Source organism: Pyxicephalus adspersus, chromosome 3 (genome assembly GCF_032062135.1).
Source record: "Pyxicephalus adspersus chromosome 3, UCB_Pads_2.0, whole genome shotgun sequence".
NCBI classification, from domain to species: domain Eukaryota; kingdom Metazoa; phylum Chordata; class Amphibia; order Anura; family Pyxicephalidae; genus Pyxicephalus; species Pyxicephalus adspersus.
The window spans coordinates 41,229,512-41,257,500 of record NC_092860.1 but is presented as its reverse complement, the minus strand read 5'-3'; the positions used below and the strand labels follow the sequence as shown (position 1 = coordinate 41,257,500).

General features: G+C 38.4%; 1 protein-coding gene across 14 annotated transcripts in view; it reads left to right on the top strand.

Annotated features, from left to right (window-relative positions):
* The first annotated feature begins 433 nt into the window (after positions 1–433).
* The window catches only part of ELAVL2 (ELAV like RNA binding protein 2), a 51,556-nt gene continuing 24,000 nt past the window's right edge, over positions 434–27,989 (top strand). For 2 of the 14 annotated variants that reach the window (XM_072404336.1, XM_072404332.1), the window contains exons 1-4: positions 435–837; positions 8,119–8,160; positions 14,429–14,519; positions 20,460–20,700. In XM_072404336.1, the coding sequence (XP_072260437.1) occupies positions 14,448–14,519; positions 20,460–20,700 (313 nt within the window). In that variant the 5' untranslated portion in view covers positions 435–837; positions 8,119–8,160; positions 14,429–14,447. Of the gene's footprint in view, positions 838–1,460; positions 1,598–8,118; positions 8,161–14,428; positions 14,520–20,459; positions 20,701–27,989 lie in introns of those variants that run through there. The other 12 variants (XM_072404335.1, XM_072404326.1, XM_072404334.1 and 9 more) reach the window with 11 other exon arrangements.

The window sequence follows — 27,989 nt, the reverse complement described above, 5'->3', positions numbered from 1 at the left end:
TGTTGATCATCTTGCAGATCATAATCCTGATTGATGAATAATCTGCATAGAGGGACACTTCTATAGCAGCCCAGCCTGGAGCATTGTGTCTGATCAGATTTGTGTGTATGTCCAGCAATAATCATGGTGAATAATACACACAGCCAATGCTGTCCCATCCATATAGGACACTGCACCCCCTGACATGGCTGTGATCCCCATACAGGTAGGAAGGGTCCTGGTAATGTCCCGGCTAATGAATGTCAGCGCTCACCGGATCATTGTGACCTTGATAAGACCTTGCCAGTCGGTGTCTCCAATACAAACAAACAGCGCATCCCTATGCAGCAGCCCCGTACACAGCTCATCATTAGCGATGCTTCCCATCAGAGCATGGCATAGGATGGAGCGCCCCCCATACCCTCCCCATGGTGGGCGTGTCCTCTCCCTATGGTGGGCGTGTCCTCTCAGCACATCTTCGGGTTCAGGTGTTCGGTGCCGGTGAGTGCTGGACAGGCTGGCTATTCCCTCCTCACACTCCCACATTTTATACTCACCTTCCCCACCCGAGTTTTTTCCTGTCCCCTCCTCATCATTTTGTGCTCGGAGTCCAGGAGGATGCAGGAGATCTGTGCAGGCTGCAATCTGACTGATAAAGAAAGACTCCCCTGATACAGAACCGGGCACCCTGCTTATCATCATTGCCAACGCCTTGCCAGCCACCCCCTTTTTATTTGTCTTTGTTTATCGTTCTAGAAGCTGCTCCTTGCTGTGCTCTCTATTGTTCTGTCATTGCAGGGGTCTGTGTGGGTGATCAGTGGTAACACATCGGATCCTCCTTAGCTGAGCCTTCACCAGGTAAGTTTGGACCTTGGTGACCTTAGGGAGGGGTGCTGGGATTGTGTCTGTCCTGGCTGATCAGGGCTTACTAGAAAGCCGATGTGTCAGCAATGTTCTCTAGTACAGTGATCGCTATATATTTACAGGGGAATTGCACGATTCTAAATAAGCTTTGTGTGTTCAGCAGCTAGCGATCACTCATATAGCGTCACTTTCACTTTGCCAGGCTTCCCAGCAGCTACAAGGACTTTCCCATTCTGCTATGTACATTGCACGGTGATCCGTGGTCCCGGGCTGTGACAGGACTTGTCCGGTGCAATGTGTGAGGAGCCGGGGCTCCTATTCGGTGCAATGCAATGCAGCTGTGTGCACCTGAGCGGTCCCGGGCCAGTCACGTGCCTCACATCCCATGCATGAATAAAAAGCACCGAGCCTCCCGTTCTCCTATCATTATCTGTAATGGCAGCCCTGGCATTCGCCGGTTCTCTATCCTTACGGCGAGTTTACAAAAGCCGCTATCCCGTCACAATCACCTGCACCTGGGACTGCACTGCAGGGTTAACGCGCTACGGCCCCGCCCCTCCATGTGACGTCACAGGTGGAAGCTATATCATGCCCTCGCGGGCAGCGGCAACGCGCTAGCGGCCTCTGTGCTTGTGCTCGGTGTGGAGAAGGCGGACGGGTCGCGGCTCGCCGCAGTTGTCCTGCTGGCTCGGAACTTCCCCAGCGCCTTGCTACTATTCGCTGTCTCCGAATGCTGACACGACAACTTAGACATGTGAGTGACGGCCAGGGGGGGCAGGGTGTACGGGGAGATGTTGTGCTCCGGCACCGCCCTTATTAGCATGTCTGCACGTGGCGCCTCATACCCGGGGCAAGGACATTTACCCCACCCGGGGGTAGTGCCAGGGCAGGACCGAGTGCCTAGACAAGGGCAAACCATACCAATGAGACTTTCACCTAACATTGCTGGGGAAATACACATTCACTGTCATTATGCACCTGTAGTATTAGTGAATGGGGTCACTACTTCATACATTCACCCAAATGTGTTGTCCTTTCACCCAGTATGAACGCTTTGCCCCTTGCTTGACCATTTCCTTGGAGTGGGGTAAGGATAGGAGAGCTGCTGGGGAATATTTAGGCAGGACTTTAGTTTTTCTGGTTCTAAATTCCCATGTTGTGTTTGCATATATTTTATAGTTATACTGCCTCTTAATTGCTGAGAATAAATGACACAGGGGCCCTGGTGTTTTCCTGGAGTTGCCCCAGTGTTTTGTGTGACTGGGCATGCGCAAAGGCTGGGCACCACACCACCAGGGGGCGTCTAATGGCACCTGTTCATGGGTAGAGTGAAATCATTCACGTCACCGTGTGAACCATGGGAATGAAGATTCGCTGGGGAGACACGCCTTTATCTTGAGGTTCTGGCAATACATGGTCTGACGATTGCTTGATGATTAGGCTAAGGTTAAAAGCTATTTTGGGGGGAAGAGACTTGGGGCTCGATTTTATACAACCATGAGTCTGACATTCCTTCAAACATTCCCTCTTGGGGAAACTTCCAGGTCCATGTGTTTCAATGGCAGTGATTGATTCCCACCAGGGAATCTTTTTATAAATGGAGCAATTTGTGCCTCTTTTAATGCCAGACTAAATTTCCTGTACGGTTCAGGCCCATTTGCAGAATCCATACAATGCAGCATATAGTGCAATGGACTTGTAGTATGAAGGTATTGTAGTATCGGAGGCTGCGTGCCTGAGATGGTAATAGTATCAGACAATCCCTAGCTTGCTGTTTTCCAGGACAGTGAGGTCTGAGTGCTATAATGGACAAAAAACCATAGCAGTTACTACTACTGCCACCCCGTCCCTGCTAGTTTTTATTTTATATTCAAACTCCAGCAAGATAGTCACAAATGAATGCAGATATGTATTCGTTAATATGCTATTAAGTGTAAGTACTAGGATTACCTTGCCTCTTGAAGTCCTTTGTACAGCAGAGCTCAGAAAGGGAGAGGAGGAATTGGCACATGGACGCAGCATCAGTACATGTGCCATGATCCTACCTGGTGATAAGGTGGAGAGAGCAGAGAGATGGGCTCATCAATGTACTGCTGCTCCTTCACTAGTACAGGCATGGGGTAGGTGCACAATGGTCAAGGCTTGCAGGGAATGTATTGAATGATGCTTGCTATCCTTCAACCCTGACAATAAAGAACATCCAGTGATGGAAAAGTACTGGGGGTCGCTCCAGATTCAATGTCAGTACTGCTTTTTTGTTTTAGTCCCTAATGGGCTATTTTTTCCTGTAGTTCTGTTTGACCTTTTACTTTTGTGTGTATGGACAGAATATTTTTAAAGGCCTGTCAGCACTTTTATTGAGAATTAGCTGTATTTGCTGGAACAGCCGCAATATTTTAATAAATGCAATTAGGACAGATGTTTGTTTCAACATATTAGGGGGCGTGGTGTCAGTTACTGTATAAAATCCTCACTGAGCTAATCACAAAGCAAAAAAACAAAAATCTTTATGTAGCCTAGACATTCATTATTTTCTGGGGCAAGCTGTGCTTTGATATGCAAAAAGAAACTGCAGAGTTTGTCTGGTCATTAGAGTTACAAGAGGCTGCAGAATGAGCTCACCCCCCAATGATCACCCACAACCTCAGCTGTGTTTAGCAAAAGATTTCTTCTGCAAGTCATGCAAACCACCCCTCCCCCCTCTGTTCTGGCCAGCAGCAGGGAAGCCTGTTCCTATCTAGGACTTGTCCGTATGTTGGATGTCCTTAATCCAGGGACTACCTGTACTGCTGAATCAGACACAGAAGCACAGATATTGGCACTTCTGTATTCAGAAACACCTAGACACTTTTGAGTGTTGTATCCTCAGTAAACTCTTGACTTTGAGTAGAGGGAAAGCCTGTTCCACCCACAGAAGCCCCTCCTGATGCCCTCCGCCTTTACTTCTGCAGCTTAGGCTTCTTTTGGAGTCCCTATACTAGACTGCTTTGAATGAAATCGTTCTCCCTATGCTAGCTCAGGAGATAGGCCAAAATGGCTGCATAAATATAATATTATTGTGCAGCAGTTCATCCAAAATGGCTTCTGTAAATGGAAATTGATTTTTAACATTTTTGCGTTGCAATTAAAAACTATTTTTCACTAGGTCTTCAGTGGCCTAGTCTGGATGAGTGTTGTGTGGCAGAGATTGACCTGTTGTGTGCAGCTTTTTTCTTGGATGCAGCAGGTCCATTTCAGATCATTTGGCAAAGCAAGTCAAAAGCTGTTCCCTCTGTTTTGAGTGCAAATTCATGTATTTGCATTGTGCTGCATGTAAATGTAAAACGTGTTGTGCATTCAATGTTTAGTCAAGCAGGCAATCTATACAGTCCGATTAAGTACAGTGCATTTGACACATAGTCTTGGGGCTATATAAAGGAAACATATCCCTTCTTAGAATGCTGCAGTACATACTCCAAGCTGCATCGGTGCTTTTCAGTAAATCTTCAAAATGCTGACCTTGGTGTGCATTATGCAGTGTTTTTCCATAACTCCTAAGAGTTTTCAGTGATAAGGAGACATGACCTGACAGCTTTCCTCCCTACTCATTTTACCTTCCTCTTATCCTATTTTTTAAAATGGGAGTTGAGCTTATTGCGTTAGCGTTTTAAGACAACATAAACTACATTTGCAAAGTCCAAAGGGGGCATGGAGTACAGTTTTTTACTGTTTTTATTACTTTTCTGGGAGCAGTTAGTAAAATGATTGCTTTGTTCTGACACTTTGGGTTTGTTGCATTGCGTGCCCCCTGCTGGCTGGGCCCTAAGTGTTTTATTGGTAGGTTAGGACCCATGATAAAAATGTTTGAACGTTTTACCTTTTTATTCTATATTTTTGTCTACAAATCCTTTTAGTCTCATATTCCATCAAAAAGCCATTTTTTTGTTTAAGAACACCCAGTAAACTGTAGTTGCAGGGTTAATGGCAATCAGATCTATATACAGATACTGGTTATACTATGGCCAGTTTGTTTTCCTTCTAGTTTACTATGGGCAGCAACACCTAGTAGGGATGGTGGAATGACCTGCCAAGAAATCATGTAGTTTCTTTTTCTTGTCTACCTGTACTGGCAAAAACAGTGAATTGCACTTCAATGCACTGATGCATGCTTTGTTGGAGTGCCATTGGTTTTCAGTGGCACCCCAAGGAATTAGGACAATGTACCTCCAATGCAGATGCATTAAAGCACACCATAATGCATATTTTGTCTGAGAAATGGCGCGTGTCTTATTTTGACTAGTTATAGAATTTGACAGCACATTCAAATAGGCCTCCTTACGCATAGTGGTGTGCAACATAAAGTCATTTTTTTGCAGTGCTCCAGATCGAAAATGCTCTCAAAAGATTGTGGGGGTGAGAAATGAGGGCTTTCAATGTGATTTGCAGACATCAAATGATGGTTACTGTGATCCCTATGGATTTGAAATGGAAATATTTGAAGGGCCCCTTTAACAAAATAAATGCTGATGCAATAACATTTTAAATTAATGGAATATTTACAGTTTTTAGCATTGCAGTGTACTGTGGTTTAAAATTATCTGTTGTGTGCTTTTCCCATTGACCTGGAAGATATAACTACTATGCTAACCTGTGGCCCAGGGCCCCTATGCATCCTTGAGGCACTTACTTTCTGCAGGGACTCTGAGGGCAGATTAATATGTCTGTAGTTTAGAGAATAGTTATGCTCTGACATGGTTTAAAATGATACATTTACTTTAGTTAGATTGTCCATACTTATCACAGTGAAGTGACAATAATTATCCCTCTTCCCTACCTATCAACATTTGCAAGGTGAGTGTACATCACCTTGTTGTCTTACCTTGCTCACCCATTTGCCACCCTACTAGGCTGCATTAACATGCAGAATGACCAGCTGATGGCAGCTCTGCTCCAATATCCACAATCAGAACTCTCGCAGTCAGCTAGCCACTCTGCAGACGCTCCATGTAATTGCAGCCTCAGATTTTGCAAGTGTGGCAGGCAGTTGAAAATGTGCATACACATACAATGGAGTAAATTTATTGCTTAGATATGAGAACCCAGTTTGTTGCACAGCTTGGCTGCATAAGCCTGGTATGGGATTTATTTCTGTAACTGCTTTATCTAGAATCAGAGGGCAAAGAATACACAGTATATAGGATGGGTTTGTCAGGCTAGCTATTCAGTTAGCCTGACAGACCAGGCAATGTGTCTATTGCAGAACAGCATAGTGTGCTCTGGTCTTAGAAAAGCATGCAGCTCCCTTTGTGTGAGCCTTGCAATTGTGTGCACCTGAAAATGCAATAAGTGATACTAAAAAATATCAATGGGTTATGCTTTTGAATCTCTACAGCCAGGTTACAGCTTACCCTTGTAGCTCTAGAATTCTTGTCATTGCATGTGCAGATATGCTTAATGTTTTGAATGTGTATTTTGTTTTTAATCGTTTTTTGCACTTTACTGAACTTGCAGTTGCAAGCAGGGCAGCCAATAGGCTGTAAAATGGTTGTTAAACAACCACCCAGATCACTTTTATCTCCCAGCCAGCAGGGGTCAGTACAGTTTGAGACCAACTGGCTCCTAGTTAGGCTTAGCAGCATTTTGGAACAGGAGTTGGCCTGACCTTGTGTATCCCTGTGTGTGTAAGTTAAATGGCAAAATGAAAACAACCTTTACCCATACACACATTTTTCAGAAAAAAAACCCTGCAAGTATGGAAAAATACATGATCTGTCAGAAGTGCACTTGGGTCTAATGGCCTGTTGTGGGTTGTGTTGTCTTCTCTCTCCAGGGTCTCTTGCTAAACTGATCAACCATGCCTAGTCTCATGTGTAGAACATCAAGGCTAATTAATCTGTAGATCAGGATGTCTACAGCATTTTGGGATAAGAAGTATGCAGAGGACACAGAGCAAGTCTGAATTTGACAGGATAGGTTTTTTGTTCTTGCCCAAATTAAAAAATAAAATGCTGCCTATTATAGTATTTGTCTAAAATACTTTAAATGTCTTACCTTTTCAGAGGTTCAAACTAGCTCCCAATTACTTTAAAAGTGTATACCTTCTGAACACCGCTTTGATGGGTTAGGCCTGGTATGTAGGTAAGTAGGGTACCTTGGGCTTTCCTAGTGACACTGGTAACTGCATGTTGACTGCCTGGGTGTTATGGCTTCCTTGTAGTCCTGCAGCTGTGACATGTAGGTCAGTGTTCTCCCCACCACCCTTTAGCTGTGGCATCACCCCGCACTTTTCAGTAACCACCTGGCTGTTGGGTGTTCACTAAAGAGTTGGCTCAAATACAGGAGCTGCCATTTTTTAAATTAGATTTATAATGGCTAGGAGTGGGTTGAGGCTTCCCCCAAAGCATAAAGTACATTCTAGAGTATGCTCTTATGTAATTTCTATTTCTAAATGCAATTCCACTTCAAAAAAAGCACATGCTAGTCATTTTTTATTATCAGTCTTTTTCAGTTGAATTTCATAAAAACAATGGTTTGATGCTAAATATAAATCAGGCTATCTTAAAGCGGAACTAAACTAAAAACTACACTGCGCATGATGTGAGATCAGCATCTTTCTCCTTGGTGTAAAAAAACGCCCCTTCTGCACATGTCCAAGATCGGCCATATGCACAGAAGGAGCAGCCAGAGCCTTCAGGGATCCATGATGTAGGTATCCTGGAAGTATTGAGAAGGGTTCTCTACTTGTCTACTCTTCAATGGAAAGAAAAACGTTTTGATTGTTTACTTATTAAATGTAGTGTAGTCTTGGATCGTTGTGTTGCATATTAGGATTATATTGTTGACACACAGAAGTCAACAGAATTTTCTTTACCTGGATCAACAAAACATTCATAAATTTGTTTTAATCAAATTATCTGGGAACCTGAAAACCTGGCCTGATCAATCCATGAAGATGTCTTCCTGTTTTGTCCAAGCTTGCAAGGTTATGATTGGAAGAGTACAATCTATTCATTAGTTTATCCAGGAGGAAAGCAGAAACAGTTGGCAAGTTAAAGACTGCATGCTAAATTGGGAAATGGGCCATCTGCAAAATTGCACAGTGATAAACATGTAGGGTTGTGTATAAACATTTACCATCGTCACATAATACAAAAAAGTTTATTTGCACGTTGAGTGTGAATGTACTTGAGAGGGGTGAATGTACTTGAATGGTATTAAATAGAATAATGCAAATAAAAGTTCATTACAAAGTGATTGTGTGTTTATAATGTCCTGCTTTGTGCTTTTACTTTATAGTACCTGTTAAACGGATTGCAACCAGGAGCAAAGTTTGGAAAGGTAACTTTCATATACCATTATTAAAAAAATACTACTTTACCTATAACGTAGAACATGAAAATGTGGCTGTTTAATATATGGATCATTTATAGGTCAGTGGTAGTTGAGCATTATGAATGGTAAATAATGAACAGATTGACCTTCAGCCAGTTGAGGTGCACAATGGACACTAACATCTGGAAGCCAATATATTACCATTCATAATATGTGCCTCCTGCTGGCCAGTATAGCTGATGTAAAGGCACATCACAGGACATAATCCTATATTCAAATATAACACTCTGTACATAGTGGATTTCTCAGTACATCCACCCATGTCTGCCCAATACTTATAAAGTACATTGAAGTACAGCTCTCAATTACTTTTGTGTATAATTTCTGGTAGAATTTGTAAGATTTGTATCTTGTGTACTTCTTGATATGATCCAAATTTAACTGTAAGGCATCTTAGATTAGCACAGCTAATAAAGTATAGCAGTAAGGAAACTGAGAACACCTTTTCAGATGTTTGTATACCATTTGTGTTAATATTGCCCTTTTAGCAGTGCTTATGGCATTTAGTTTACCTTACTGTGGCTTGGTAATAATGGAACTCCCTACTTTCCACATTTTTATAATATACTTTCTCTTTCTCCTGATTTGTATATTCAAACAACTTTTTCTCATAGGTCTATTGACAGTGATTTTGCTTTCTCCATGGCTTGGTATCCAACAAAGTCAATACAGTTTTAAATGAACTAAATTGACTCTTTATATGCTGGTTTTGATTAGTCAAAAATTACAATCCTTATTTCCCTAACTGGAATCCATGCGAGTCAAATTGTGTACATTAGCCTTACTATTCAAGTTTCTGGCAACTTCCCAGGCCCATTTGGGTTAAGCGGTCAAATTAGTGTGTTTGTGGTTTGAAAGTTCTAGTACATTTGTTTCTGTTTTTAATCAAAATAATTCCTGTTTTTCGCCTTCAGAAGGAACCAGTTTTATTAGTATTTTTTTTCACAAAGTAAACGAATCCTTTCAGCAAACTATACGAGCAGCACTTTCAGAAAATTATTGCTTTACCCATTGTTGGTGACTAAGGAGAAAGATTTCATATGCAAATAAAAACTAAACTGATGCCATGTTTACTGTTCAGATAATGGAAATGCAAAGCAGAATTTATGGCTGAGAATCAGGAGTTTTTGTAGATGGGCTTTACTTTCTAAACTTCCTTATGCGTTTGATTGCTTTGCTGCATACATGCAGCGGGTGGTTCTAGTCGGTTTACATTCAATGCAGCTCCACCTAAATAGGACCTGCTGCATTTAAAGGGAATGTAAGGTAGGTTGAAGACTGCTTCAGAGCAGTCATTCACCCTACAGCACTGGAAGTAGTGGTAAATCTGAATCTCCTAACCTGCATTTGATGTAAGATTTAAGTCAGTTTATATTACTCCTAGGCGCACCATCAGACCTCACAGTAAGATGCACTTATGCATTTTCAGGCAATATGGATGTTTTCAGCTTCCAATATGCTTTTGTGTGCGAACTTTCAGGAACTTGCACTCGTGATGGCCTTGACCTGTTAAATTTTTCTTTACAACTAATGCTGGCACTGGTATTTCAGGCACTGCCACTTGCAATAATTTGGTAGTATGAATTTTAAAAAAGCCTCAAAGTACACATACAAGTTAGGTTTGCATATGTTTTCATGTTATCCAATCAGGAAATAATCATTTAGGAGACATGTTTGATTTGGTATTTAATGTTGTGGTCTTTTTTTTTTTTTGCAAGAATATCTAAGGCCAAGATTTTAACTCAGAATATAAAATACAATTGTGGTTATAAAAATGTGTGGTCTCCAAAATTCCTAGCTGTCTTAAAAAAAAATGCTAACTACCTGGCTGTGACTTCAGTGCTTGAAGTAATTAAACAACTGCTTCAGCTAATTACATAGTTTTTCTGTTGGCCATGTCATAATAATGCATATAGGAAAGTTATTGGTCTCTGAGGAAAAAGGCAATTGCTCTGAGTTTAGATAGTAAAGTTAGTAATCTAAAAATTGTCAACAGTGGATTTAAGATTTTAATTTTTATCTGACATTTATTCAATACAATTTGTGTATATCTAACTCAATTTACAAGGCTATTGTGGAAAGACTAGATTCACACAAGATTAAAATATAGGCATAAAAATATGTGTTTGTGCTTATTTTCAAGTCCACTTGAATAATTGGCTAAAAATGTTTTTGAAATCCCCTTGGTTTTTCAGGAAAATATAATGGTAATAGATTTGGTTAATTCATTTCCCACCCCTTTTGAATTTTCAGTGTAATATTGGATGAATTCTTCTGACCTGTAGTAATGAAGAAATGAGGTTGGGTTTAATTGTGTTCTGAGTGTTTTACCCTGCAATAAAAAGCATGTCACCTTTTGGCTGTAGGCTAGCCAGTTTGTTGGTGGGGGATATATTGGGAAGTAATCAAAAAGGTCAAGAGCCTGTTACTGCATATTTATTTTGACACAATGCATTCATCTGATCAGGACACGTGTGTTCAGTTGTGAAGCTTGATTTATGTTGTAATTGCTGTATATAGACCTGGAAAATGTGAATGGCGTTATTCCAAGCTGTATTTTTATTTAAATATTAGGGTAGGTCTTCTAGGTAGATTTTTGGTAGAATTTTAGTCGTTTGGTTGATTAGGGTTTGGTAAAATATACCTATACATTTCCCAGGATATCTTGACTGAAAATAAAGCGAAAGAGTGTGCAATACATTGTACTGCTTTGTCACATTTCACTTTTTTTCCCATCATTACTTTGTTTACCCCCCGCCCTTTGAGACTAGGCAAATTGTCTCTATTTACTGTAAATGCTAATCTACTTTATGAAATTCACTGGAACATAATAGAAAATTCAGTGAAAAAAATTATATTCCACAAATGAAACAACCTATTCCCTTTTCCTTATTACCCATTGAATTCTTTGAAAGGACATTGTCATAGTTTGTAGGGTTTCAGTACATACAGCAAAAGGAGCAATAAGCTCCCATGGCATGTTCATGTTTTAGGAATATGTGAAGCAGGAGTTGCTGATGGATTAAATGTAAAATATTTCCAGTCTACTGTTGCATCTTAGAAAGAGATGCAAAAATGTGTTCTCATTTGACTTATGTAATAGAATTTAGGTTATAAATGAATAAGTTTGTATTTGGTCTGGGTACATTATTTTATCCTTTGTTAAATCGCTCACAAATCATAAGGTTAGTATGAAACACTGTAGTTGGCCCAGAGGGTCCTTACATGCAATGTTCAATGATGTTTTTTCCATCTCCATAGAACTGCATTTGAACCACTTGTCATTGCTTTGCAAGCCTATTAAGCATTCACATTTTTAAGTGGCTCCTTTGCATGATGTTTCCCTCTTTTAATGTAGAGGATGAAAAAAAATAAACTAGCTTTAATAAAATAAAATGGTAAAGGCTATTTATGATGTGTAGCTCAGCAAACTAAAATTAGAGGTTTTCCTTTACATGAACATGGTCACCTATGCATGCCAAGTTTCTTCTACCCACCCCTTCCTTCCACCCACAATATAAAGGTGCTTTTCTGATCATGTACCTGGATGAGTTTTTAAACCTTTGCCCAGACATGTTGATCATGTCTGCAAAAACAATTTGTTTATAGTTCTTGTGGCCTGTGTAAATGTATAGTAATATTTGTACTTTCAGTCATCCTAATGTCCAAAATTATTTTAAGGTCAGCATTGGTTTTCTTAAAAGTAACACACTGGCTTGCCTGCCAGCAACCCAGTCACACCTTCCATTTTCTTAATGCTATATTTGTGACTTCCTTATTTCCTAGTAGGGCTTAGACTTGCAGCCATTTATTTATTCAACGTGTAAAGGTTGCAGTTGTACTTTCACAAATTTTTATAAATGCAGTGTAACCAAAAGTTCACAGAAAAGACTCCCCCAACATCTGACCACGTGATGTAACTGGATTGAAATGAGTTCTTAGAGATCACATCAAACTAAAAATAGAAAAATCACTGAAAGCACAGTTGAGTATGTTGCTTACTTGCAGCTACTTTGCATAAACAGTTTTCTTGACTTGCCAATCTGCTTAACATTGAATTTGCTAACAGATTTCTTTGCATGTCCTAACCCTCTTCTTGGAATGTCTGACTGTATTGTCAGCTGACGTTGTACATTGTACTTAAATTGTTCTGTAAAAGTGTTTGCACTGCAGTGTCCCACAGGAAGCAAAGTAGTGTTGGATATATAATGAGGCAAAAAAGTTGGGAGACAAAGTGACAAAGGTTAGTATTTTAAAGGTGGCCCTACAGCCTGACTAAACTTTTCACTTGCTATGGGGACCAATTATAACTTCAGTCAGGTTCTTATTGCAGCCTGATGTACAGCATTTTCGGCAGTTTGAGCCTGGTTGATCCAGCATCAATTTTGGGTTACACAACACTATTTTAAAGCAATGGCTGATATACTGCTGTTACTTTCCAGTTTGTCAACGTCTTCAGTCCTAAGAATATCCCTCCTACTCAACAGCCCTTTACAAAATTTTTTTCTGTTTTGGTGATACTCAGATATCTGTAGTTAATTCTGTCTTAATAAAACCTGTATCTTTCTAAACTAAAATATTGGGTGGGTTTATTGACATTACTGACCCCAGTTATAAAAAGTTTTTAGGACGAACTTTTACTACATAATCTTGGCCGCAACTAAATGGAATATGCAAGCTTTGTGCAATGGCTAACATAGTAACATAGGACCCTACTACTGCTATTTTGGCTTTTCAAACCCTTAAAGAATTGTCATTTATTACCCCAATTTCTCCAGCATAAATGTGACTGGGGTCAACATTTATTCCCTTGTTGCTGATGTTCTGTAAATATCCATTTCTTATAGGAATCCGGATATACAACTGGGCAATTTAAACTGCTCTTTTCTTAATTTTTTATATTGGCTAAATTCTTTTTTTGGCTATTGATAATTTGAGCCTAGCTTCACCCTTCTTTGCCATCTTACCAAGTTTTTTTTTAAATATTTACTACGGGGGGACCAAAATGGAAGATGCATTGATGTTCAAATTAGCCGAAGACATTCAGGAAAGTTAGGAATATCATTGCTTATCTTGAGCTGCCTATATTTCTGTATCTATTGATCCTTTTGACTGTTTACATTTCCCATAAACTTAGAATTTTGCTAGTTTTGTGATATTTTAAAAAGTAGGTATATCCCAATGAATCTTAAGCATCATTGACTAGCAATACACACAATTAGTGGTCAGGAGCAGAGGTGTATTTTGGTAAGCTATATTGACTAGCACTATTTTACCTGCAAAAGACAATTTGTCTGCATTTAAGGTTAAAATGATTATATTCCATATTTGACCATGACAAATGTCTAATAGCTATTTAAATTAAATTTTGGTCAGATGTTTCAAACTTTGGTTGCTCTTGCAGACATTGCACATTTTTCTACCTCTAAACATGCACAACTGATGAAAAAGTATTTAAGGAAAACTGTCAGAAATATGAACACTGGCTTTGCCACTTAACTGTTCATGTTACTACTCTTGGTAAACATACCCACATAGGAATTAAAATGTGTTATTGGCCATAGGCAAACTGCACAGAAAAGGAAAGATTACTAGGACAGCAACGTAGCTTTGCAGAGTTTTATCACTATGACATTTGTCAATGCAGTACTTGTACTTGAAGCACACCTTGTAAAATGAAATACACTTGTAGCTATTCAGTACTTCAGGTGGGTCAAATACCTGCTTTTCCCCTCTGTGCGAAGGCTTCTACAGGAGGGGTTACAGCTTTTTTCAGTGAATGACAAGCCAGCAAGAGGAACCAAAGCCTTTGGTAAGGAAGTGGATATTCTTACCTTATTTATGGAAAATCTGCAGTGCAGATATGACAAACTGTCAATGGCAGTATTTAATCTCTGCGGGGGAATATATTGCATCTTTTAACACTGTGTGCATTGTGTATTTCATCCTGTAGTGACTTAGGTGTGAAGTCTTAGAACTGTAAAGACATAGGATAACCAATGATGGTTGTGCTTGATTGTGGTATAACCTCAATATAAATATTGATAAGCATTCAGATAACTGTAATGCTAACACTTTATGCGAATCTTCACATAAAAGGAGCAAGGGTGAAAGTATCCCATGTAATCAAATCTTGAGAAAGAATTGCTGTAATTCTGTTTTTTCCTTATTTTGTTAATCTAACATGCAGTACTTTTTTGTGTCCATATTGCAGACGGCAACTCCAAACTAACATGGCAGTCAGACTGTGTGATGTGGCTTCTCTGCTTAGAAGTGGTTCGTGGGCAGCAGAGCCTTGGACTGGGGTCTGTGGGATTTTTATTAAATTTCTATAGGCTTTCAGTATGAAGAGACCATACCAAGACTGCACTTTTTGCTAGCTCTTTACACATTCCCATGTGGATGTGTTGTACTGTTCTGTTTCAGACATGGTCCTTGCCAGTTCAAGGGTAGTGACACATTATTTCTTTTTGAAAACCTTTTGACTTGCATATGGCAAATAGTTTCAGGGATAGTTTTGATATTCTGTTTACAGCATTAGATAATGTTCCAGGTATTTGTGAATTATCTTACATTTTAGCAAAATAGCATTAGTTTAGCTTTCCACAAATTGATTTTGGCTGAAGCAAACAGTGGCTTAGCGTTACCAAAACATGACAGACTTGTCCATAGGCTACAGATTCGGCTTGTTGCCTATGTTGGTTCAAAAATGTGTCACGGAATTTATTTGAGGAATGGAACAGTCATTAACACAGGTCAGGTAAGTACACTAATAAGACTATTGCCAAGCACAAGAGCACATCCTCATACATTTTGAACATCGATATGTATGCACTTAAAGAACTAAAGAGCTTTTTGACACCGTATGCACAGCAGATTTACAAATTATAGCAACTTGGATAGAAAAGTGAACCTCTCCAGCTGTGATGTTGGCGCTCATTTCTGCTGGTGCCTCTGCTTTTTTGGTTTAAGTTTTTCACCTTTGGTTTGGCCAAAGCTCAGATGTAACACATAAATTACTTTTCCCTGGCACAGTAGTGCTGAAACTCCTCAGAATGACAATGTACACTTATTGTACATTTACATACTGTCGACAGGCAGATAATAGCATGGAGTTGAAACCCCAAATTTTCTATTTCTTTTTAATAGCGCTTTTTTACCTGCATGTTTGCATTTACTGATTGATCAAGTTGGCATGTCTATTCAAAAAGTACAGTAAGTCTACTAACTTGATTTCAGAAAGGAAACGTGTGACACTACTCTTTGAAACTGCAAAGGTTTTCACTTTATACTTTGCTATATATTGTAATGTTTTGGTATGGTCTCAAAGACCATTTGTATGTGTATCTGTTTTCTCATTATGCTAAAATAAATGCAATTCTTTTAATTGGGTGTTGTGCCTGTTACACAGAACTGTAGTGATCTGCACCTACTGTGTGAACAGTTGTGTTGATCCTATCAGAGGAATATTCATTACTTAAACTCCGATACGAGTGTCATTTTATTCAGAGCAGATGGTCCTGTAGCTGAGCAATGTGATTTCAACATACTCGGCATAGTGCAGCTGTTCAGTTGAATGTTGGCTTAATATACTATTTGTGCCACCTGAACATGAATAAATGTAGAGAATGGTATTTTGCAGGACCTGTTCTATATGTGCAAAATTTGCAAAGTGCAATTACCTTTCCTAAGCTAATGAAAATCATGTTTAAAAATTTTGATATATAAAAATGGAAATTGGATTTTTGTGGGTATTGACCCTTAAGCATCAGGATCTGTTTGGAATATTTCCTACTGTGTAACAGCATATTAAGCCACCAAGTTTAAAAGAAAATGATTGCTAACTAATCTCTTTAAAGACTATTAGCTTTATACATTAGCTTTTAGGGAAATTGTCTGATCTTATACTTTAAATACTTAAAATATATATAATGAAGTATAAGATTTTATCTGAATGTTCACGTCAAGTCCTAGCATTTACCTTTTTACATTTTGTTTGGCCTATCTTAACGTTCTTCATGCAATGAAAATTCGTGAATGAACTATTAAAAAAAAAAAGAGAACTTAAAAAGCGTACTGCAATTAAAGGATAATATTATCACCTGATAATCAGGTTTTGTTGTTTTCAAGCTTCTCACTATCAAAGCTAAATTTTCAAGAGGAATATGGGTATTAGAGCACAAGGACCATTTCTCTGAAAATATATGCTCTAAATTGTTTAAAGGATGCATGTGTACTAAAAATTACGATTTGGCTAGATCTCCCAAGGCACTTATGCATCTGTGGGTTATAGCAGTCAATTATTTCTTTCTCCTTGTCTGTTTTAGTGGTAATAAATAATTTTAGATTCTATGGATATGTATAGGTTTATGAAGCCTTGAAAATGCTTAATGCATATTTAGGTCCGTATTCGTGGGTGCATTCAGAATTCTAGTATTTAAGAATTGTGCATTTTCTATTAAAACAGAGGGATGATTCTTTTAGGCACACTTGTGTATTTTGAGTTAATTTTTACTGCATAGACTTGTTTTCATTGGAAACCTTTTGCTATAATCCCAGTTGTTGGAATCTGGTAACCCCTATTCCGCCTTCCATCTTTTTAATTCCACCTTCTACTATGTCCCATTTCTAATCTTTGTGTTATGCTCCATCTGTCCAGTTCACCTAGATAGACTATGACCCAATTTTTTAGTCAAGTGCCAGGTAGAATGCCAGGTTAAAAGGTGCTGGGGAAACACTGATGGTTAACCATATTAAAAACTATACCCCTCTAATACAGTAAAAATACAAAAACCTGCGTAAATATTATAAACAGACATGTAATTGAGCTTTTATTGGCAAACCGCAAAATAACCTAATTGATGTCTACAAAAAAGTTACAGCCAGTGCCATCTAAACAAAATTTTTTTAATGGCAGATGTGGAACATTTCCTGGTCTCATGCATTTGTGATAGAATCTACTTACATTCTAATAAAGTAGTTTTCAGTTTAGCTTTAGCATAGAAGAATTCATACATATTCCCCATCTTTGCAATGCAATAAATCTGAAACCTCAACTTAGTGTAAAAAGTCTTTGTAAACCATATTTCCAAACATTTGTTACTATGCCAAGTGTTCAAGTAAATACAAAGTTCCTTTATCTTCCCAGATTTGTCCAAATTATCAATCTGTGTCCTGCATGCTCATTCAGACTCTGAAGTTAGTTGGAGTTTCCTTGGAACAGATTCAGTAATGTCAATGCAGAAACCTGCTGACACAATTGGCTGTGGCTGAGTGCTAGTTGATAAGGTAGACATGTGCATCACCTCTCCTGCTTCATGTATTTATCTCACTGTAGTTCAAGCAGACACAATGCTGTTTTGCATTTAGGAGCAGCGCAGCATTGTTGCCACACTCATAGGAATCTACTTTACAGGTATATGTGGAAGCTTGCAAGGAAGACTAATAGTGCTGGTGGAAAGCAGCTTTAGTTCAAACCCTAGCAAAGTGTTTCAATGTGCAATAATGTTGGAAAGTGCCAGAGCAGTTTTTATTGGAAATTCTCTCTGGATCGTTAGTGCCTGTACAGGGAGATAAAAGTTCTCCAGTTACCATAACCCCCTTAGCGGTAATCCCGAATGTCCCGACTTGAGATGGATTTTACATGCAAAAAAGTGGTAATCCCGAGTCACACTCGGGGTTACTTTAGAAGCCCCCCTTACCTTTGCCCCTCCAGCGGCGATCCAATGGTCCTGTTGTGATGCCGGGGTGCTGCTCTGTCGGGGGCGTGGCCAGGCAGGAAATTTAAAAGCAGATTACTGACTAATCTGCTTTTAAATACCACCCGTGTCCTGGCCACGCCGCTGCTCGCATCAGCAGTGAGACGCAAAGCACAATGCAGGACTTCTGCATTGTGCTTCACATCTCACTGCAAATGCGAGCGGCAATAGTAAATTCTGGGGGTGATGCCAGGTGGCACCACCCCCGGAATTTGCTATTGCTGCTGGCATCTCCTGGAAGATGCAATGCACAATGCATAAGGTCTGCATTGTGCTTTGCTTCTCCCTGTAGATGCAGAGCAGCAGCAGCGTCTGTGTTGAGGCGTGCGGGACATCCCCACTCGCATCACCCGGGAGGATGTGACATCTTCCAGGTGATGTGAGTGTTGATGTATTGGGGGGTGTGTCCAGGCGGGAAATTTAAAAGCAGATTACAATGTAATCTGCTTTTAAATGGGATTTACAGTAAAAAAAACACAAAACATGAAAAAAATAAAAGTACATTTTTATTTTATATTTTATTTTGAGATTACATTGTTGTCTATTTCATTATTTTTTAAAACTATTTATATTGTATTATATTATAATTTGATTATAATATAATAAATCAATATAATTATCATACCCGGGAGTTAATCCTAAGAATTACAGACCCACAATATAAACAAAAATTTCTAGGCAAAAAAATTAGGATCACTTTTTGCATCAAAAAACTGACAGAATTACAACGCTAGGGGCGATAAACTGCAAAACAAACCTAAGACTAGGGCTTTAACATTTGTAATCATCTGAATACACAACTATTTTCTTTCGTAGCCTCTTGTGTATATGTTTTGCAGATTGTCCATACTACTGTTTTTATGTGGCTTTGATGATCGAGCATGTTTCTCACATCAGAGTGAATATATTATACTATGGTCTTTTATTCACTAGTTGGTGCACACAGTCATGTGGTAGTAATTTGCCCCCTTGCTATAGGTTTTTAACGTCTGTTACTGCAAGCCACCTAGAACCGTATTTTGTAGGTGCAGAGTCACAAACTACATAGTGTTGGCGAGGAGATAGATTGTACAGGGCAATATTTCCCATGTAAATGAGACAAGTAAAACTTCAAATACTTAAATACACAATGACATTAAAGAAACCAATAATAATAATGGGATAATAAAGACGAGGCTGCTTTGTGTTTGACAATACTAGCAGGATATCTTAGTTCATTCAGATTGCAGTAGTTGGACGAATGCTTATTTGGAGAGCGTTTCCTAATCTAAGATTTAATATCCCTTCCTAGCCCTGTCTACAATCTTGACAAAGCTTGCTGCCAGGAATGAATGAACTCCTTTGTGCATGTGGGAGTTGCATTGTTCCATTATAGCCAAACAATATGGCAGGCAAGCCTATTTTGCCAAACAGACCTTTCCTGTCCCCTTTGTGATAAAAAAAAAACTGCCTACTCACATTATTCTTTAACTTTAATGCATATTTTCAGCCCAAACGTTTTTGGATACAGTTGGTTTTCTTTTTTGACTTTGGTGAGATTTCCCTTCCCTTTTCCTTCTCAACCTGTGCCAGTGGTAATATCACTGTAGTACATATTGTGGGTTGATCTGAAACTTGTCAAAAGGTTAATGGCTTTTGCTTTTCATCACCTTAATTTGGATGTATTACCTTCTTACCATACTACTTGTTCTAGTGATAATGTTTATGGGATGTGAATAAAAAAAGTCTGACAAAAGGGGAAAAAGCTATAGCCCCGATCTCAAATCTTACATGGCATATAAGATTTTGTTACCTTTCCTCCACTTAAGCAATAGAAAATACACTTTTATTTCACACTGATTTTAAGCTGAGAAACTTGTTGAAGTGGAAAAAAAGGTGTGGTTTTCAGCAGGAATTAATTTCTGCATCAGTTGTATATGTATAGCCCTTTTTGAAATATGTTCCTGTTGGAAGTGATTCACCCCTTATTAGCCCTAGTGGCCATAGTTTTATCCAAGATTTTATATTTATTTACATTCACCCTCACTAAATCTCCCCGATTTTGTTGCTCAAGGGGAAGGGGGAAGAAGCAGGGGTCTTTACCCTTGCCTTCTCTATCCAAACTTATACTTTAGGCCTCCAATAAAGACACCTGTTCTGTTTTATAGCAGTCTAATCAGGAAAGTTTCCATACTTTATAAAAAGACATATGCACTTCTGAATACTTTTTAATCTTGCAATGATCATATACACTTTGCTAGCCAAAGCTTCATAAACCTGGATGTCTACACAACCAGCTGTTAGCAGCTAATATTTATTACTTTTAAAGTGATACATTTGGTTTTTAATTTAACTTCAGGTTGATATAGTCAGTTTGTTTTATGATGAAAGCTATTTGAAGAAGGTAACTGAGATAATTTGGTAAAAATGTATTTGTGTGTGCCTTCATCTTAAAGTAGTGGTTCTGACATGACCTCCTCTTACCCCTTACCCCTCCTCTCTCGTTAGCAGGTAATAGCTGCCATGGAAACACAGCTCTCCAATGGTCCCACATGCAATAACACAGGCAATTGTCCAAACTCCATAAACAACTGCACATCACCTGTGGACTCCAGCAATACAGAGGACAGCAAGACCAATCTAATAGTAAACTACCTTCCTCAGAACATGACCCAGGAGGAATTGAAAAGCTTATTTGGGAGTATTGGGGAGATTGAATCCTGTAAGCTTGTGCGGGATAAAATAACAGGTATGGAATACTTTTTTCTGAACTTTTTTGAAGGTTTCTTAAATCAGAATCAAAACGGTTTAGTTGTAGTTTTGTATATAGATCCTTGGATGTGTTGGAAATCCAATCTGGTGTAGGAATTGCTTTAAAATTAACATGTACAAAGGTCTAAAAATATAAAAGTTACCCTCGATCTGCATCTACTTGACCATTTGGTAACTGTACACACTAAGACCTATTGTGGAGGTGTCAGTGGTTAGGGAATAAAATGTGATTAACAGTATGGCAAACATGGGTTTTTTAACTAAAAAAAAAAAAAAAAAAAAAAATATTGCTAATTAGATTTTGTGAAAAAGTGAACAGAATAGTTAGATCTATATGTACCCCAAGCCATTTTTTCCTAGCATTGAATAAAGTGGCAAATAGTTGGGCTTCTACAGTTTTCCCCACAAGATTTCTTCACATTTTCTGTCCCTGAAGTATAATTTGAAAGGAGGCAATATGCTATGTTTGCCAGTTGTTGCTAGGATAGTGATTGGTACTGCAAGGTTCAAATAACAAATGCAGAATGTGTTTCACCATTGCTTTCTGTCCTGAAGGCTGGAAATGTTTTCCCCAGTGGGGAGACCTAACAGATTCTACACATTTCCTCCCAAATCATCCCTATTTGGAAAACACACAAGCTGAAAACTTGGTCCTGTTACTTCACTCTTGGTATTTGTGCACTGTAGTGGTGGCCACTACATGTTTCTGATGTTCATACTACACAGCTTGTGTGTAATATGTTGTGTTGTAGTATAGAGCTAGAGATTATGTAATTTTTTGATGTACTGACTCTAACTGCTTACATACTGTCAGTTTAAAATCTTAGTGCAGAAAGAGTTCAGAATTTGCCAAGTGCAAATATTGCAAAACATTCCAAGAGAATGTAAGGTTTTTATCAGACTTGTGGGTGACGACCAGCTCCTAGGAATCAGATGCTCCTACAAAAAAAATCTATAAGGTACTCTGTACAATTTTATTCACATAGCTTCTGCATTTTAGGTATATAGGGGAAAATTGATCATAACGTAAGGAGTTCTAATGAGCCCCTGACCATACATTTTTAAAAGTCTAAGCAGGTAAGAAGAGACAGGCAATCTCAATAAAAAAACCTACCTCTTTGCAATTATTTAGGTATAGTCACATGATTTTGCTCTGGCATAGGAATCTTCACCCTGTTCTTTTCCAGATTCGGGATCTACAATCATCTTGACTTGCCACGCTGAAATGATGTATCCCCCGTTTGCAGGGTTTACATTTGTTCCTGTCAGCTATGCTGTGCTCATACTTGAGTTGCTGATGCCTACCTATCCATAAAACCTTGGATTGTATGCAAGGTGTTAGCAGTTTTTGGTTTAAGCTGTTGTGAAATGTTGTCTTGATGGCAAAGCATACTCTTCAGTAATGCCTAAAATTATATCTGTAGTCAAAATCTTTCTTTTGGATGCAAATTCTCTGTTGGAGAGATTTACTCCGCTACAGGATGTGTAAACCTACTGAAATGAAAAATTATGTCATTTTAGAAATCAGTCCGTTAAAATTTTAAATCTGTTCCTAGACAACTTGAAGGCAATTACCCATTAGAGGCACATCAGTAAATGTATGAGACTTTTTTGAGACATACAATTCCTGCCATGTTTGTGGTCCTCAGAGTTAGATAACTATTCTTATAAACATTGAACCAAAACATTTGAACTCCTATTTAAAAAATTGAATCAGAAAGTAGAGTTTTTTGGCAGTAAAAAATTTTAAATTAGTCGAATACTATATAGTTCCACTGTGAGATTAGAAATAATATACACAGTGTTAATCATTCATGAGCAGAAGAAAGAATCTGCTCCTGTCACTTTTCATCCTATTGGCTTCTTCAGAGGAGAGTGGGACTTTTATCCCTAACTGTATAGTATTCATCCATATTATCTGTGACTATATAGCATAACCTTAATCATTTGGATATATATATGTCACCATTTTAAACAGAATAATGTAAACATTTTCCGATATGTTAAAGGGATAATGGACTTACATGATACAATAATCTAGGGCTTAGTAAGAACTTGACTCTGAAACAAGTCAAGTTTCAATGAGCAGCCAAACTGGGAATGTTCTAATTTTTTTATGAATAGCGTCTGCTTCTTAAAAGGGGCTGGTTTTAAATGTATTTAGAGGAGTCTGTTAACCACTCCAAATAGTGACAAGAAAACATTTTTCAGTAGCCCTTTGTGTATACAAAGACAAAACTTTATGCAAAAACAGCCATACATGGGACTTTTTACTCATCACCCACATTTTATATGCACAATGCATATTTAACCCCCCTAGGGGTAATCCCGAGTGTGACTCAGATTGGCTTTTACATGCAATATGCGGTAATCCCGAGTCACACTCAGTAACTTTAGGAGCCCCCTTACCTTTACCCTTTGATGCCAGGGCACCGGTCCGTCGGGGGGACCAGGCGGGAAATTAATCTGCTTTTAAATACCACCCGGGTCCCGGCCACGCCGGTGCCTGCATCAGCAGTAAGATGCCAAGCACAATGCAGGACTTCTGCGTTGGGCTTCACATCTCACTGCAGATGCCAGCAGCAATGATGACCACCCCTGGAATTTGCTATTGCAGAAGTCCTGCATTGTGCTTTGCATCTCTCTGGAGATGCAGAGCAGCAGCGTCTGTGTGTAAATAAATATAATTATCCTACCCGGGAGTTAATCCTAAGAATTACAGGCCCACAATATAAACAAAAATTTCTATCCAAAAAAATAGGATCACTTTTTGCATCAAAAAACTGACAGAATTAGAACGCTAGGAGGGTTAAAAAAAATCCTAATATCTCTACAATCCACTTTATAGATTGAATTGTTGCCACAGTGGGCTATACAGTAGGTATTTCCAGTCTTGGACCTTAACTTAAATCCTAAATCAATGCATTTTGCAGATATATACAGTCTTCTTCATCAAGAATATAGTTAGATATATTACAAAAAGTTCACATACAAAATTGAAATTTAAATACTTAACATAGAGCAGATTTAGGTGGTAGAGAAAGGAGGGAGCTCAATTTCACTAAGATTACCTGTCCATCCTTAAAATTGTGGGCTTTCAGAGGCAAGGAGTGAGGGAGGCAAAGCAACAGAAGTCCTAGCTGGTAATTGGCAAGCCTAATTAAATGTCCTTTCAGTATAGATAAGCTATGTTGAGGAAACAATTTAAATGCGTCATATGTAAAAAAAAAAAAAAAAAAAAAAAAAAAAAACAAATACTATGCTGCAAAACAGAATAGAGATCCCAGAGTCAAAAGGATTACAAAAATACAACAAGAGTGGTTGTCCTCAGATTTTTTTTCCCTATCTAATGACCATTTATGACAAATGTTCTGCTGACAGATAACACAAACCCTCCGTTTTAAGAGATTATCTCATGGTTACACCTCCAAGTGAAGAAAAATCTTTGCCACGAAACCTACTGGAAATAGCATAATGTTTTTACCTTATCCCCTTGCAAAATTAAAAAGTAAAGTTTTTAGCTGAACCATATTTGTCTTAACTCAAGTACATGTGCAGGCGGTCATTTACACTACAATTTCGGCAACCGCAAGAATTAACTGTCTTAGATTTGCAGAAGGTTGATTTGAGGCTTAGACTGTCATTTTTTGTCTAATGGGGTTGTCTCTTTTCATATTGATGGAGAGCATGTATTGTTGGGGTGTACTACAATGATAAATCCAAGAAAAACCTATTTCCTAAATTTTATTAGGGCTCTATGGGTGTGCATGATTTTCACAGCCCAGTTGTAGAAAGTCTGATTTGTTTCAGTTTGTATGGCCCCTGTTATAGTAATCTGGTCTCTATTGCCCTCACCTCCTGATGCCAGCCCTCTGTTGGCCCATGGTATGGAAGTGGTTATATGGGTGAATAGAGAAGTTTTGTTGCTCTACGTAAAATCTTTCTCCAGTCGCTGAGAAACAGTTTTCTGTGGTAACCTATTTAATAAATCCAGTACTGAGAATTGTGACCTTTAGTCCATAGAGGCAGGGTTGCTAGGATTAAAATGGATCGTTTGCAAAGTGGGTATAGTTCTGTTTAAAGTTTGACATTAAATAACTCCCTCTTCATGCTTTAAGATTGTTTGTACAAAATTCAAATAGTGCTCTGGGAGTCCTGTTTCCTGTGTGCACACTCTTAATGTTTGTAAAGCAAGGGATATATTGGGTGTATATGTATAGATGTGTTACCACAAGTAATTTGGATTGGGACACAAACTAGATTCATGCCTATAGCAGTACTAGTTGGCTCTAAAAAAAACAATTTGTGTATTAAATTAAAACTAATTAATGTTCATCAGTAAATATACATTTGAAAAGATAAACAAACTAGTGGTGTCAGTTGTTCTGTACAGTGATTACAATATTTTTGAAATAAGGCCCCGTCATGTTTCTAGTTCAAAGACTTATTTTTTTACAGTGCCTGGCTTTTGTTGGGGGATGATAGGACACCTGACTTTTTTCTTTGCAGTGCCTTTAGAGAAGCTAAAGCTTCTACTGATCGAAAGCAAGCTTTTTCAAGGATGTAGTTTTCACCTTCTGTTGGCTAAAATTACCTGTTAAAACTGGCCCTTAGTAGTAACATTGGCTAGTAAGGAAATCCCAATTGAAAAGGCTGAAATAAATATTCAGTCATGTTTACTTTGTAGAAAGATCTTTAAATGTGCTCCCTATAGCTTTTATAGTCCAGTAGGTCCTGGAGTGATTGTGCTGCTCAGGGCACACTGGAATCCAGCAGAGCCGGTCCCCCAATTCTCAACAGTACAAATGTGTTAGGAAGCAAGCGAGGTGTGAATCTAATACTGATAATCTAACATAGAACACCCTTCTGACAGGATGAGCATTTCTATTTAGTGGTTTCCAAGCAAAGTTCAGTTATGTTGATGCAGAATAAACTTTCCATACACGCACATTTCCCCATTTTTTTTTAACAATTTAAACATGTTAAGTACAAATGGATATACCTGAGGTTCCTTTTTGATGGTGTATTTTTGGCTCCGGATTCTAAAGCGCTTATTAGCCCTGCTATAATTTGATGTGAATGTGTAATCCATCTATCTTAATATAAATCTCAGACTGAAAGGGAGTTGAGAGGATCAATGGTAGGTTTTACGTACAATGGTTATTTAATAAATGGTGGCACAAGATTATAAATAGTAAAATGGTAAGAATTTGGCTTTAAAAGAGCTTTTCAATAAAATAAATAATGGTAAGTTCAAAATGAAGACACTTAAAGGTGCCTGCATACACCTGAAGCAGCTTTGAGATGTTACTGGTTAAACCCTGGCTTACCAGACGTTAGAAGTTTTAGCACGTGTCAAGGATGAGGCTTGCTTATTCATTGCTGCAACCTCCTCTTTTCCAACTATCATGATGGGCCAATTGGAATGTGGGGTTTGTGGGCGGTGATGGCAAGTGCCAATGTTACCTGGATGTGTCAGAGCAGCCTGGGTTTGTCATAAGGGCAGTCTGATGCTGGTATGAACTCCTTTTTGCCTACACCTGATAGTGATACTGCACCTATGAATAAAGAGGCTTAAATTTTTAGAAGACCAAACGTAATTTTTCTAGTAGTTTAAAGAGCTAATTTATACACTTATAGGTATAGAGGTAATACCGGTATGTGTTTTTTTTTTTTTTTTTTTTATATATCCTAGAATTGTATTGGTTCTCTTATTTAGAAAATAGATTTCATTTGGTGTAGATAACCTTTCTTGTGTACATTGTCCTTAAGACTTGTCTTGTCTTGCCATTTGTATTTCTGGAGTCTGGCATATAATTAAGCTAGGAGATTATTATGTATCCATTGGAAGAAAGGAAGTTTTGCCTTTCATTTGCTTTTGCAGTTTACTTTAGTAGATCCCCAAAATGTATCCATAAACATCAGACATGCTATAAAATGCATGTAGTCTTAGACTGTTGAAACTAAATTTTTACAAAAGTTTCCCCTCCTGCTGATTTACCTGCATTTTCTTTTCTGCCATGCTTTGCGGATTTACAATCTCTGGCAATTCCAAAAATAGAAGGTATGTGGCTGAATTTATGTATATTACTGTACTTCTTTTAACCCCCTGTGCACTTGTATTTTGGCTTGGCAACCCTATGTATTTTTGTCCCAAGTAAGCATGATAAATATGTATAACCCACAGAATACGCATAGTATTTACATAATAAATATTACTTTTTGCTAATTGTTTGATTTTATTAAGATTTTTCTGCCTTTTCTGCTTACCAATTACTGTAGTAAATGTGTATGTACAAATCTCCCAACCCAGTTCAAATTTTAATTATTTAAGACTTGGTTTTCTCATTTTCCAGTAAGGTTTTTTCTGCGTGGGAAAGCATAGTTTACTTTGACATTTTAGTTTGGTTTGCAGGAAAGGGCATTTAAAGTGTACTTGTAACTTAGTGGAAATCATGGGATCAAACATTTACCCTTTTTCTTTCCTTCTGTATGTTTTTTTTCTTAGGTATAACCACTTTGCACAATTGAATCCTTATTTAATTTAAAGAAAAATACCTTTCAGTTGCCCTATTACTGCACTTTGAGGATTATCTGATCTAGTATTAGGAAAGCACTTTTTGCCTTGCTTGTGCTCCCCTTCTGTGTGACCTGTACCCTGCAGCTATCTTTGACAGGAATTAAGGAAAGTAACTTTAGTAATTTAGCCTTCATAAGCAGAATTGAATCCCAGAATGTTTGTATTTGTGTGCACAACCACCAAAAGTGAGCCATGGTTTTTTTTTGGTTGTTTTGGAATCTCCTAGAGTAATGTTAAAGGGTTAGATTTGGTGTAACATATTGACCTCTGTGAAGATTGAATTTAGAGTAGCATAGACTGGTAAGGAATAAGGCATGTTGTAGGAGCTGTTCAAAAGTGTCATTGTTGAGCTTGGTTTAATGAGGAATCAGTTTGGGAATAAACTGTTGATGTTTAAGTGGGACTAAACTTGTGTTGAAGGATGGAAGGAGCCATCTTCACTGTCAGCTCAATGGTGGACATTCGTAGAGACATCTATCCTTACTGATTCAATGATTTTTTTTCTTAAGACATGAAGCTCATTGTATGATATATACTATAGGTGAAAGTATCCTGATTGGGTTCAAGTGCATGGCTGAATTCCCTGCCTAGTAGGAATGTAAATTCTAGGCGGATTTCTTAGCATTGTTTGACCAATGGTGTCTGGTGTTTGGCGTTTAGAGATCAGTGATCATGTAGTATTGTTC